The following is a 15697-nucleotide window of genomic DNA, read 5'->3' on the forward strand; positions in this document are numbered from 1 at the left end:
ACAAGATACAAATCAGTGAAAATGTTTTTAGTCCTTTTCTTTTACATATAGATTGTGCATATTTTTAAAAATCAACCAGAGGAGAAGCTGTGGATAATGATTACAAAGAAATATCGGAATTTATCCAGAAGGGGAAGATGGCAAAGGTCAAGTAGGATAAGCTGATCCTTCCAACAAAACAAGGATGTTTAGAATTATCTGATTTAAAGGGATATTTTAAAAAGCTACACAGTTAAGACTCATAAAGGTACAATTCAAAGTGGAAAGAGATGATGAAATGGGGGAGGGGAGGGGATTTAAGAAATAAGAGAGTATAGGATGTTGGAAGCAAATCCTTACCGAGAATGACAACAGCCAAACAGAATATTATATCTGCAAAGTAACGGAAAGTATTTTAAGAATTACACCAACATGAGAATGAAGAAAGGAGATTTTTGCTGACAAGGATTACTGCAAATAGGAGTAGAGGGAATAGGCAAGAGGGGGGTTGGAATTTACAGTGGAAAACTGGCAAGGAACCAAGGTATTGGCAGCAAATAACTACAGAGGGAAAGATAATAAAACAGGAAGAGGCTAATACGATATTTGGACTGTAAGCTGGAGACTGCCTTTCCTATCAGGGACAGATAGAGTATAGGCAAAGAGAAATGGATAAAGGAATTTTAAGTGAAAGAAATGATCTGTAGGCTTTAGCTGAATGTAGAACAGAATCTGCTTTTAAAAAGGGTTAATTAGTAGGACGGTTAAAATACTGCTTGATAACTAAAGGAATAAATTGGAGGAGGTTAGAAAAAAATGATTTGGAAGAGGGATAAACAAACAATTGACAAGAAGATAATGGGAGGACATATCTCTGGCTAACAAGTACAGAACAAAGCGTAGAATATTTAGGAGTGCTTGCATATGTATTTTTATACCCCAAGAAAACTGCAGAGAATTTTTCCTCAGGCAGATGGCAAATGTTGGCAGTGTGATGGGGAAGAAAGTAGCAACTGGGAATATACATTTTGGGAGTGTAATGAGTTGGCAGAAATTTTCTACAAAGTACTTGTTAGAAATATTCAGAACCAAAACAGCAAAAACAGAAAACAGGAGCCTTCAGGAACCACACTTTCATGTGAACAGAGTGCGCTTTTATCCAATATCTGGATTTCATATACACATCATATGATCCACATAATTAATTAGTACAAACACTTATTCACAATTGAATTAAATAAAATTAAATAAGTTTCATTTAACTAAACTGAACCTAGTCCATTATTCCCCATATAACAAAATACAACAGGATACAAAAGTCCTACCATATTTCATCGGTCCATCCTCATAAATAGTAGCTACATATAAATTTAAAGTAATTTAATCGCAAAATCCTAAAAAAAAAAAAAAAAAAAAAAAAATCAAAGTTTTATACATACATATATATATATATATATATATATATATATATATATATATATATATATATATATATATACATACATACATACACACACACACACACACACACACACACACACACACACACACACACACACACACACACACACACACACACACACACACACACAGTCCCTTGACCAATGATCTTTGCTGATGTGCTGGGTACCAACTACTATAATGCAATAAGGAGTTAGAATATGTTGGTTTCCTGTACACATTTAATTCAAAATGCGACTTAGTTCCGTTCTTAATAATTGAAATATCCAATATCGAAATAATTTACTTTCTCACTAGAAAAGTTCATAATAAATTCTAAAAAAAAAAAAAAAAAAAATTGTAGAATGTAAAAATTCTAATTTGTCTACTGTGTCTGTCCAAAAAATTACATCATCCAAAATCTCCCATACAAGGACCAATGATGCCTAAAGGAAAGACAGAAGTTTCTCCCAATAGGCCATAATAAGGTTGGCAAATGCAGGGGCACATGAAGCCCCCATCACTACCCCTGAACATTGTCTAAATAACTGTCCTTCAGACATAATAAAATTATTATCCAGGAATAACTCCATTAAAATTCTAAAGATTTTGACCCTATTAAGTTCAATGTCTGATTTCTTACATACAAGATCATAAAACCATCAGACATAATAAAATTATTATCCAGGAATAACTCCATTAAAATTCTAAAGATTTTGACCCTATTAAGTTCAATGTCTGATTTCTTACATACAAGATCATAAAACCATTCAACTTTAATTTGGCGAGGAATAACAGAAAATAAGTCTTTCACATCAATAGTAACAAAAGTCAAATCATCATTGTACAAATCATTGGAGACTCTTGTTAGAAAGTCCCAAGAATCTTTGTATACATGCAGTTATCCCTTTCACCACATCTTTTAAGTGCCAATCAATATAGTGTGCTATACAAAAGGTCTTGGAACATTTTGCATCAACAATCGGGAACATGGGGTGATCCATTACATTTTTAAGTACTTTAGGGATAGTGAAAATCGTAGGAATTATGGGTTTGGGTACTAAATAATATTCATGGTCACCCCTGGATAAACACCTGTTTAAAACCAGTTCCTCTTAAACTGGTGTCCCATTTCCTGTAGGCTATATTTTTCTCATTAACACTTCAAAACATTTTATTTATATAATTATTCATTTTCAATACAACCAACCCCCCACCTTTATCAGGCTTCATAAGCCTGATCTGTCGATTGCTTAATGCGTTTTAATAACTTCCATACATCTGTACTACATTTTGTTTTTAGTGTTATTTTTCCTTACATCAGATTCACAAACTTCCTCAAAAACTGAAAAAATTGGGTGCAAGGGGGATTGACTACACTAGGTTTTTTTTTGCATATACTCCTATAGGACGTACCTTCAATCTCAGTTTTACTAAAGTATAAATGTAGTTTGTATGCAAGTAATTTAAAGTCCAGAAGAGCATTTTCTATTCTGGCTTTTAAACAGGAACAAATGTAAGCTCTTTTTCAAACAAATCAGCCCATACTTATTTAAACTGTTATTACTTAACATTTTTTAGGTTGCTGTGTGTGTGCACTTAAACTCCATAGAAATCTTAATACAGGTAGAAACTCTTTTGAGCACTAATGCAATGTGATATTAAACTAAAATCTCAGCTGTGCGCAGTGCATCCTTCTACTCACCTTTTGAGCATTTTTTTTAAATACTCATTCCCATCAGAGTCTTCCTGTACATCTTGGCTACCACTTGCAACACTACTCTTTGGATGCCTCGGCTCATTCTTATGAAGATCTTTTTTTCATTATAACATTACTACCCACTCCAAACTTAATTTGTGCACATCTTGTCTGCATACATTACACAATTGAGACAATAAATTTTATCTTATCAACAGTGTAAAATGCACTTAAGACCATACATTTTTTTCCCTCAGGTTTCCAGTGAAAAATGGCTCACTGGAACTACAGGCAGACAAGAAACCACAAATATAAACTGCATATTTTCAGTGAAGTAAAGATATCACTGCTGTTCTTACTGTCAAACATACATGAAAGATTAAAAAAATGTTCAGTAACCAAGCTTTAAAATAAGCATTGCAGTTTTTGAAACTTCACATGAAAACATTGCTGTCAAAGCCTCAAAGTACCTATCTTAGAGTTACTAAAAGCAAACCAAGGACTGATAAAAAAGACCTCTCATGCATCTCAAACTCACAGCTTTTAACTGAACTCTGAAGTCATTTGTCTTCCTAAATAAGCAGCTATAAAAAGAAGCATCTGCAACACCTTTGGTATATCCCACAACCAGCACTAAAAGTCTCAAGTTCAGCTCTCATGTTGTGCTGCTTAGAAATCCAGATTCTAGAAGGTTAAATGCTGTTCTTGTGTCTATACAATTTCAAGCCTGAAAAAAATGCTGCATATGTTTGGATTCAAAACAATAAAAAGAGTACTTTTTTCTATGTAAATTTTTATGAAAAATTTAAAACATTGGCTTTGGACTGAGTAAAACTTTACTTTCAATTAAAACAAGAAAAAAAAAACATGTCATGTCATAGGTCCCTTTAGTCTAAAACTCCCCCATTCTATACATGACTGCAGATAAAAATAATAATTAGTAGTTGAATTTGCCTATGCAGTCAAATCAACAAGCGAACCAAACTCCTCTCATCTGTCTGATTATACATAAGAAAACAAAATGTAATAGTTGGAATATAGCATATTAACTAAAAAGGAACAGATAAACCCATTTTAAATCAAGCAGTAGCTGTAGCAGACAGAGGATGATAGTACTGAAGGTAAGAAACTTATTCACTTAAGTTTATACACCATGTTGTTTTGCTTAGTATTTGTGCTCAGCATTTTAACTTTTTTCCTTTGCCATACAATGTGAATTATTGTTTTAAAGTTGATATGAACTTTCTCATTATTTATACGTATTATGCGTGCTTGCACAATGTATCATCACTGGAAATTTATCAAAGAATTATTTTATTGGTTCATTAACAGCATTGTATATAAATGTGCATAATTGTATCATTAGTAATTAAGGATGCAAAATGCAATTATTATACATATTAAAATGCATGTTTTTCAATTGTGCCTATGCAGTCATGTAGTGAAAAAGTTTTCTATGAAGGCATGCAACTCTTAATAGCTTATAAACACGATCAGCCTTTTGCATCAAGTCCACAGTAGTCATGCATACCAGAATTACATATACAAAACATATATAAATACATATAAGGAAATGACAGCCAAAAAATGTACACGTACAAGATAATTATATATAAAATGCGAATGTATGTACTTCTGTGAATGCATTTATATCTGTTTATATCTATAAACAGTCCTGAGTATGCATAACAACTGTGGATTCATTGATAAATAATGCTCAAGGCTGACTGTGGTTAAGTATTACATCTCGAGTACAAAAGTGAGTTTATATCCATGTGCTTGTGTACACATTAGGCTATAGATACGAGTCTATGTCATTTGATTGAATCCCAAATGGTCAAACCCATTTAAAGAAAACTCATTTGACTGAAAACCTTCACAACAAATATACCATAAAAATGTTTTTGCAAGCTCCCCTGCACTCCCTATGTGGGGAGCTTTGCTCCACCACCCCCTTACTTATATCAACTCCAAGGTCACACAACCTTGGAGAAGGAAAAATGCACCACAGTGAATGAGTGCTGGAGCATGGACACAATCATCTACAGATGTGGGAGGGTACAACATGGCAGTAACTATTGCAATCCATACACTCTGCTACTCTCACTTCCCTGAACGTCCATGATAACAAATGACACCAGCATATAGTTTCTATATACTTCTCTCCACATTTCTGTCAAGTGAGTTTTCAATAAAATTACTCGGAAAATGGCCAAATTCAATCAAATGACAAACAACAGATGTGTACTTTGCAACAGTCATAGCTCATATGTACAACATTGCTCACAAATTTATGCTTACCTCTATAAATACTTTTTTTCACTGCAGCTTATCTTTCTATGTAAATAATGCTCACTTAGCATTCTGAGCTGCATATAAAGCTATGCATGCTTGTGTAAACATGGGGCAAGATTCCAGAAAAAGAGTTGCTCTCAGCGTGTAAGAGACTTACTTCGGTTTAAGGTCTATTTATAAACTACTACTGGAACCAGATTCCAAAACGAGTAAGTGGTCATTTACACTGACAGCAAGTCTTTTCGAATCAGGGCCATTGCTTCCATCATCAAAAAAAAAAAAAAAAAAAAAAAATACTTACACCAAACACAAGTTTTTTTTTTCTTCTTCTCTCTAACTGGCCATCAAATTTCTGCCGTAATCCTAGCAAGACAGAGAAGAACAACACTTCCACCTTCTCTGGGCTAAATAATGACAGACATTTGAACTTTACACTTCATATTCAACAGAAAAATGCATACTGACAAATCCGGTTATTCTAGCTGATTTACAACCTATAAAAGCTATTTTGTATGCATTTTCTGATTACAAGCCATTCGTTTATGCAGTCTAGGTTCCAGTCCCAGCGAGACCAGATAACAGGGACTCAACTGTATTTTAATAAAACATTTTAGAATTACTGTTTTATTAGAACATTTTAAAGTGCTACCATTTTAAAACTATAGACTTGTGCTTTATCATCACTCATAGGTTCATAGGCTCCATTTCTCTTTTTACTTTCACTTCCAGTTTGAGTGCAGCTGCACCACATTATGTACATGCCTTCTAGTGGATACGTCGGGCTTTCTGAAACATTAGTTTATTTAAATTTGAAACAATGGCAGCATTTGCCTGATCTACACTACATTTCCCAAGCACATTAAAATATGCATGCACACAACATGGCAGCACATCCAACCATCCACCCACAACACTTTTTCCCATTTGTGCACATGGAGTCGGGATTTCACTTCAGTAACAAATCATCTAGAGCCAAGGATTTATACATTTTAAAAAGCAATGGCAGTGAGATCATTTTACAACTGAAATTCTTCCGCTACATCACGGTTTAATCATAACAATATGACTTAGTGTTTTGTCTTGTCTGACTCCTCCCCTTAGGCAACTTTCAAATCAACCTCATTATAAGTAACCACTGTAAATTAAAACCTGCCACAGAGCAATCTCTGCCATTACATACAAATAGAATACTGCAAATGCTACACAAGCAGCATGTGGCATTGACAAATACTTGTTTTAACTGATGCTGTTATAACCATATCAAGATCCGTACACCTATCATTTAAATTTGTTCTGCATTAACTGTTAACACTGTTATATGTGTGCACTAAATTTCATCTTCAGCTAATTTTTTTAAGTGTATATGGAATTCAAAATGTACATAGCTTGATAAATACTAACCTGCCTCACTCTTGCAAAGACTCATTGCCAAGCAGGCCAAGAAATGTCTGTCAGTCACATGCATGTGGGACTGTTCAGTATATGGTCTCGGTTTTCCAAAGTGCAATACTTTCAAAGTAACTACTTTTGGTTACTTGCCACTTTGTTTAATAAAAAAATCTTATGTTTCCAAAAATAAGCAAATTAATCCTTAACAAGAAGGAATTCCATTCTTTCCCATGGCATCATATAATTTGTCATTTATTCTACCCATATACTTTAATAGGAATTTTGTTTCAAGTGAAAATATAAACCACTAACTAAAAAGTTGTTTCTGCCCTTTGGAAACACTCAAACCACCCCCCAACCCAAATGTATGCGTATACACACACACACACACACACACACACACACACACACACACACACACACACACACACACACACACACACACACACACACACACTGCATTTTTCAGTTGCAGAAAAAGTACAGTTAGGATTATTTCTCATTTTAAATTTTACATTTGATTACTGGGAAAGTCCGACTGGACAAAAGTTATTTTTCAGCAGAGGGGCAGGGAGAAAAGCTCCATAAAATACATACATGTTAAATATCATATATACCCCAAGTACAACATTGACAACATACATGTAGTTTTGTATCACAGTGAAATGTATTTGATATCACACAGAGATGTATACAAAACAGAGTAATAAAGATTCTTTACAGAGTCAAAGCAGAGAGAAAAGCTCCAAAAAGACATACAAGCTCACTTTAGTGCAAGCTGCCAGAGTTCACATTTACAGTTTTTATGCACCTTTTAGTACATAGTATATATGACATTTAACAGTCTGGAAAAAAGCTAGATTCACTTTTACATCTGACATTGTTCTTCAAAAAAGTGTCCTCTAAACCTTAAATCAAATCATCACCCAGAAATCAGCCCATATTTACTGCATCACAACAACGACATTCCTGATGCACTCCTGCTTCCTGAACCTACACCAGACACTTTCTGAATCCGTTATGAACCACAAAGTGAAGGTTCAGCTTTTCTACACAAAGAGGAAGAAAGTTTCAACAGCAGGCCCAAGATCATCAAAATGTTTAAAGAGGGCTTCCTGAAAGAAAAGTTCTGGAGCTTTGGCTTCCATTTTAACCTGATTATCCTGAACCATTTTCAACCACAACCCCAGTGCAGACACACACAGTTTTACACTAAACAAACAAAAAAAAAATTACTTACTCAAATTGCACATATTTAAGTATGAAATCATATCAAAACATCTATTACACAAAAGTAGTGTAAATGCAAAGACGCAATCGTAATAAAGCAGCCATGCTAAATAAGTAATGCATTTTTGTTTGTTTCTTGAAACATTCACAAGGGCACAATGGAGTTCACTTGCTTCAGAACTGCAGCATATAGAACATTGTGATGTTGGTAAATAGCATGGAACAGAGTAGTAACACAAACTAAATGCAGTTATTTGGTAACACAGTTATGCTTAATTCTATACTAGAGTGTGAAAAGATAATTCTCACAGACATATTTCTATTATACAACTCTTACTACTGGAGAAACAGTCAGTTTATTAATCTATGATAAAGACCAGTTTTTGAACTGCAAGACCTACTCTAACTTCTGACGAAATGTGTCCTAGGTTCAATATGTAGCACACAGTAGAAAAAATGTTATTACTGGTTCATAAGTAAATGTCTCTGCAGTGACATACAACCACATGTGCTTATTTACAGAAGATTGTTCAAGAAGATACTATTAAGAGACTGACTTTATAAGTGGTGAATGTTGGCTAAGCGGAGAATTAAGCTTCTGTCCATAAAACAAATATACATGCAAGTTGATTTTTGGTGTTCTCTATTGAAAAAAATATCTGTTACCATAGGAGGTTACTAGGGTAATGACCCTAGTGCCCTTTCAAGCCTAGCCAAGTTTTACCCTCATTTCCACAATCAGCACCTATTGCCCCTGTCCAAGAGGGGCACAGGTGGACCCCCCTTGGATGAATTTATGGCTACCCATCCAATTGTCCAAATTGCATTTGAAGTGGGCCATTGAGGTGCTCTGCTTGACATGAAGCGGGAGTCTATTCCAAAGGCACGGTACCCTCTGGAAGACAAATTTGTCCCTCCAGCAGGTTCTGTCACATACCAGGGTTAGGCCATTAGAGCAAGTAACCCATGTACCATTTGACTTAAGGCTATGCAGCATTTCCAATAAAGCAGGATCAAAGATTCCCTTAATGTAAGGCAGAGATCGCCTCCGAGTAGTCTGTATGAAACGGAATAAAAGTGACAGTGATTTCAGACAATCCTTATAGGACAGATGCTGAAGACCTTGACTTTTCCTTTTGAGGAACCATTGTGGTCTAATTACTGCAGGTGCTTGGGAAAAGGTACATACCAAAAGGGGCATTATATTCAATTATTGGCCTGATGAGGGAAGAGTACACAGTTATAACTTCTTTTTTTCTGGAGGTAATGCCCTTACTTATGAGATGAGCAATACAGAATGCCCTTCTTTCCGCTGTGGAGACATGGTGATCAACCAGTGTGCCCAGGTCTCTCACCACAGAGTGCATACTTTGTTACTGATGTAGTAGTTAGCAGAAACATCGCACTTACCAAAAGGGATGATAAACTCAATGCAAACAAAAATGTGCTACGGCCATAACTTTAGCACCAATCATTTGTTTGTGCAAGACTCTCTTGTAGGATGTTGACATCATTTGGAGATTCCGTGACCGCTCCCAGTTTGCAGTCATCAGTAAACTTGTCAGCCACAGACCATTAGTTTTAGCTTGTACTTTGGAGAAATACATTCCAAACAGTAGAGTTCTCAGGACTGATCCCTTTGGAACACCACTGGTTACAGGTCTGCTGCTGGAGGAGGATTCCCCTATTTTGACTATATGGGATCTATCAGTGAGCCAGTTAGCGACCCAGCTAATGATCTAAGGGATGATAGCTAGCTGGGTGAGTTTGTCAATAATTCTTGAATGGGAGATAGTGTCAAAAGCCTTGGCCAAGTCTAGGTAGACTGTATGCACAGATTTTCCCTCATCGTAGACTGTATGCACAGATTTTCCCTCATCAAGGGTCTTGGTGACTGTCCACCAGTTTAACAGGCATGATCTCCCTTAGACAAATCCAAATTAAGTAGGGTCACGTGTTTGGCGATTACCTATATCGTCGTTAAGGTCCCAATGATATGCTCCATGGCTTTGCAAATAAGGCTCATCAGGCTAATAGGTCTACTTCCCAGGGTCAGTGGAGGCACCAACCTTTGTGAAAGGGGATAACGATGGCTTTTTTGCATTCAGCTGGGATGAAGCCAGAGCTTAGACTATGACTGAAGAGAGTACCCAATGGTGTTGGTAATTCTTGTTTGAGCCCATGTAGGATGCAGCCTGGGATGTTATCAGGTCCCATAGATGCTGTTTTTTTACCAAGAGAGGGCATTCGTGACCTGCTCTACAGGGTATAGGACAGGTGGTAGGGATGTCATGGGGTACATATGGCAGGGACAGGGAGTGAAGTTTTCACAGAACCTGTCAGATAAACAGGTTAGCAACATCCACAGGCTCAATATATATGGTATCATTAACTACCAGTTTGTCACAAATCTGGGCCTTTCCTTTTAGGTTACGGATGTAACTAAAGAATGTCTTATGGTTGTCCTTAGTTGAGGAAGCCAATTTGGATTTCTAATTAGCTTTGAAGGACTTCACAAGAAGTCTTATTTGCTTGTTTAAGCTGAGGAGGGAGTGTTTCCAGTTTAGGCCTTGCTCCCTCTTACTCTTAGACAGCAATTTCTTCCTCTTATTGTAAAGTCTGTTAATGGCAATTGTCCACCAGGCAGGTTTGCTATTCCTTGAGGAGCTTGTTTTGATCCTATCAGATACAGAGGAGTCAATGCAGTTATACCGGTGTTTGTATAAAGCATTTGTGTAGAACCCAGCATAGTTGCCAGTTCCATCTGAGAGGGGAGGTGCAGTGAAGTTATTTGTACCATCCAGTAAGAGGTTCTGCTTTGGAGAAGTTTTTTTGGTTTAGTTGTTGCTGGGGGGGGGGGGGGGGTCAGGTGTGTTCTTCGAATGAGACTAATATTTGTGGACATATCTCACCAGGGAAGACCTCACAGTGGGAGTGCTACAGTAGTCTCCCATACTGGTAAGCACCAGATCCAGGATGTTGGCACCCCTTGTGGGAGTGTCAACCAGCTGGTCCAGGGCATTGGAGTTAATGAAGTCAGGGAACCTTTGGGCAAGGGAGTTTGCACACAAGTAATTTACAAAACCATGGTGTTCCGCTGTACCTTGATAGACTCGTACATCCAAATAGGCAGAGTGGGTGCCCCGATTCATGGAGGGGGTCCTGTAGCTGGCAAGGACTGATACACCACCACCTTTAGTTTTCATGCCTTCAGTTTGTGGTCTAAACATGTGGAAGGAGGTTTAGCCCGATATGGCTGGGGTGTTCTCCACAGTCTTGAACTAGGTCTTCGTGACTGCGGAAATGTCTATGTCTTCCAAGATGAGGAATTCTTCCAGTGAGTGCAGTTTCATGTTAAGACTCCTAGTATTTAGTTGCATAACCTTGAGGTTGTTTTTAGATGAAGTTTTTACATCGGGAATTTTGTCCTTGAGACACTGCCTAATAAAAAGGTACTATTGGGGTGGCAAGAGCCTTGGCCAGTAGCCAAAATCTCAGGTGTGACAGATGAAGACCATCTCTGGCAAAGCATTGAGGCCTGTCGATGTCGCCCCAGGCTGACAGATACTGTATCGCCTTAGAATTACACCAAGAAACTAAGCCAATTATTGAAGTGAATAATTTTCCGTTTGCATTGAGGCATCATCCTAGGTGAAGGTAAAATGCTGTGTAAGCCTAGGGACATACCAGGCTGAGGCACACAGTCCAAGAGCTCAGTCATCTCTCTTCATATAATCCAGAGAGGTACGTCTCAAGTCATTCACACCAACATGGACCATGACGGAGTCATAACAGTACTCGTTGTTGAGAGAAGTCAGTGCATGTGTGATATGGCGGATCCTTGCACCTCACAGACTGCTGACCATGACAGTCTCCTTATCTAGCCTGGTGTGCGGGACATCTGTTTGTCTCACGATGGAATCACCTAGATGTTTGGTTTTGTGTTTAGCCTTAAGGGCTTAACAGGTGTGTGAATTATTATGTGTATTATGTTCTGCAGAAGAGGTATTATGTGTAGCGTGCTTGTGTTTGTGATGGCTCTGGTGTTTAGGTATGTTTCTGGTGACGACCTCCACATATGTAAGCATGTGGGATTAGGTGGAGTAGGTGGTGAGATGTGCATGTTGCCAACCTGCTCATTGTCATACGAGCTGAATGGGGTGTGAGAGAGCATGGATTCAAGGTTCTTAATATAGTTGCATCCCTCAAATGTTGATTTTGTATGGACTAGGAGTAGATGGTTGTCTGTGAACACGGGGCAGTTACTACACTGTCCATCTCAGGATGGGAGGCAGGTGGTTACAAATTGCAGAAACAATTTTACTGAAACATTTATTTGAATAGCACAGAGAAAGGAGGGAGTGTAAATATAAGAGCATTGTCATCCTGATGTCTCAGTGACCAGTAGGAGAATTTGATTTGTAGTTTATTTCTGAAGAATGAACAGAAATTGTTAAAGCTATGGTTGGATAGTAACAGAATAGAAGGGACTTTTACTAGTAGCCATTTAGCTTTTAAGAGAAGGATTCGATGACTCTCAAGTCGAGAGGACAAATTAATAAATCTACATATACCATTTAATGCAGTTCGAATATAGTGGGTGCTGTATGTAGAGTAGAGGCAGGCAACAAGTAAAGCACAATCAGTTCTAGGTTAAGTATATTATTTGCTATAGCTTTCTCTAATCAGTTCTAGGTTAAGTATATTATTTGCTATAGCTTTCTCTCTTGGGTGTTGGTTGTTATAAACTACGCAACTTAAAACTAGCTGCAGGGCAGGTTTGGAAATGGATAAGTTTCCACGGGATTGGGATCTAAAATGTTAGGGTAAGGTTAGCGTGTCTACATCGGGCTACTGTGTTTGTAACTTCATTATTTGATGCAGCCCGACCGCATTCAGTCCTGTTAAAAGTGAATCAATTAAATAAATTCTTAATTTCCAGTTATAACACATCATACATGTATGCATATACAACGTGAGGAGGACAAATATCAAGCAAAACTCAACTATGTATGAAAAGACTTCGGCATGCACCCCCCAATAAAATACAGAAAATATTGCGATATTAACGTCTCGGCTGGAAAACCAGGGACTACATGCTATATACAATATATTAACGAGCATTTAAACCAGCTATAACTACTTTGGAGTAACGAAAAGATAAAACGTAAATCAAGCACATTCTAAAATAAAATTTAACAAATAATACAAAAATACGACCACAATATTATAGGGTATAGACATAGTGTGTAAAAACAGTAGCGCACACTACACATTAGAACCGTAAACAGCAACTTAAAGGTCTGTAACTTTGCCAGGTACTGGGCGGGCATTCACTGCTGAAGGACGGACTTGGGCGGGGTTAGCTACTGCGCAGCCAAGACATCGTTCTACGGAAGCATTGGTGTACAAGTTAATCCAGGCTGTGACCAAAATGGGTTTGCGATGTCAATTACCTCAAACGCTCAAGGGTAGTCTTCAAAAAGCTTGCACATGCTTTTTAAATGGATGCATTTTCAAATTCGAGCTATGCCACACACAAATATGACAGTTTCTGCACCTCCCATATGTCATACTGTTTCTTAGCTGCTTTCAATGTTTTTCTATAAATTAAATGATCTCAACATTCACATCACATTACCTGGCTCTAAACGTCGATTCTGTCTCGGTCTGCGTGCAATTACAAAAGCGTTTTCACTTTTTCGATCCCTGCATTTCTGGCGCTTGGGGGGCGGCGACAGACAGCCAAAGAACATGTCGTGGGGAGTATTTTCAGTGTCATCCACCTCTTTGTCCATGAGAGCTACCCCCATCCCAGATAACAGTTGTCGAGTTTTGCTGGGATCCCACGACAACAAATCAGAAGGATGATTATCAACAGTTGGGAGTTCCTGTAGATGTTTCCTATAGTTAAAAGATGAAGGAGGGGAAAAGATCAGTGCTAGTTTAAACAACTACAGTAATTTGTTATTATCAGCTATCAAATAAGCTTTTTTGCACCTCATACAGCACGCTTGCACACTTTTCGAGGCGATTACAGCTACTATGTCTACATAATCACATTGAGAAAGTGCTACTCATACTGTCTAGATCTTTTGGCTACTTTTGTTTTGGTATGAGATTAAGAGGATATCCCCTTGCCAAGTGGAACATGAAACATCATGCATTTTAAACATATGAAACACAAACAGACTCCTTAAAATTGTTGCAGATTCAACAAAGGAGTTAGAACTTTCTGCAAAAGAAAAAAACATTAACTTCGGTAACATGCATACTCAATTCCCGTTTTCACATTTCCAGAAACAGAAATGGATATGCAGATCTACTAAAGGAAATTACTTACTGTACTAAAAGGTAGGTTTAGCAGTAAACGTACTTACTGTGCTAAAAGGCTAGTTTAGCAACAACTTAAACAGCTCACCTACTTATGATACAACCCTTTAATTTTCTCAGCTAAAAGTAAAGTGCAAACAAACAAACAATAAAAAATACACGTAGTGAATTACAAGCTGACCAAGCATATCCACATATTGCATACCGTAACTTTGACTGCTGCTCCATTATTTCTTTATTAGACTACTATATTAATATAATAAACTGTTTAAAAACCGCGGTAAATACCGCTAGTTTGTGCAACCCGCTTGTACCTGACGTTATGGAAACGTCATCAGCACGCTGCGGATGTATAGTTGTATTTCCACACTGGTTTGGTGGCGCTCGCATTGTGTTATTAATGCTATGTTTTTGTGGTTATTTTAAGAAAATCAGTATTTGAGCATTGTTTATGACAGTTGTTTTAAATTCATATTGGTATGTTACGGATTTTATCTTGTGCGAGTCTGTCACTTGCATCATACTTGTCAAGTTTGGGTCCTTCAGAAATGATGCTGCAAGAAGTGTATGATTTCAAACAATTGTTGCAAGCAATTCTGAATTTTCCTTTAGAGGCTGCTTTGTATCTTGAAATTGTGATTTTTTTTCACAGCGCTGTAATAAGTAATGTCCATAAATAATGACAGCTAAAGGGCTTGCTGTGCGATGGGAACATAATCTATCACGACACCCAAGTTAATAATAATACCAGTATTTTAAAGGGATGTTTCATTTGTATCGTTCTTGATAATTTGTGATACCCATGACTTCTGAGTGAAGAGGTAAAAGTTGATATCAACGTTACAAATAAAGTAAGAACGGACTTTTTTTGCTCACAATGTATGTATTGAGAATCTGCGATACTTTCTTTAGGTAAATTACTAAAATGGGTATGGCATGCCTTGAACTTGGTGGATGATTGTTTGTTTAGGACGAAGTCAGGCTTTCCTTCCTAGTACGCACATTTTTAGTTTATTTTATTAAGCGTGTATTGTTTAATGAAAAGAACTACATTAATGAATTACTTCCATACTACTCGGACTCCTAGCTAGAATTCCTCTGATTTTTTTTTTTTTTTTGTGTTGACAAAGTTAGTCCCAACTGGTTGCAGCCTGTTTTCAGGTAAGCTAACTACACCATTTGAGTAAGCAATAAGGTATAATGGAGTATGCTGCAAATGATTCTGGCACACCCACAGTACCTTACTGCTTTCATAAAGTAGGAATTTAGCACACTGAGTCCTGGTTATGATCTTTGTCTTACAGTTCCAAGGTTTAGTCCTGATCTCAGGAC

At 37.2% G+C, this 15697-nt stretch overlaps 1 protein-coding gene across 2 annotated transcripts in view; it reads right to left on the reverse strand.

Annotated features, from left to right (window-relative positions):
* Positions 1-14693, reverse strand: part of SKP2 (S-phase kinase associated protein 2) — a 420463-nt gene extending 405770 nt beyond the window's left edge. For both annotated transcript variants that reach the window (XM_044069967.1, XM_044069968.1), the window contains exons 1-2: positions 14571-14693; positions 13674-13936 (exon numbers count right to left, since the gene is read on the reverse strand). In XM_044069967.1, coding sequence (XP_043925902.1) covers positions 13674-13936; positions 14571-14593 — 286 coding nt within the window. In that variant the 5' untranslated portion in view covers positions 14594-14693. The remainder of the gene's footprint in view (positions 1-13673; positions 13937-14570) is intronic.
* Positions 14694-15697: the final 1004 nt, after the last annotated feature.

The sequence above is a fragment of the Protopterus annectens genome, chromosome 1.part0 (genome assembly GCF_019279795.1).
Source record: "Protopterus annectens isolate FY-2018-M chromosome 1.part0, PAN1.0, whole genome shotgun sequence".
In the NCBI taxonomy this organism is placed as follows: domain Eukaryota; kingdom Metazoa; phylum Chordata; order Ceratodontiformes; family Protopteridae; genus Protopterus; species Protopterus annectens.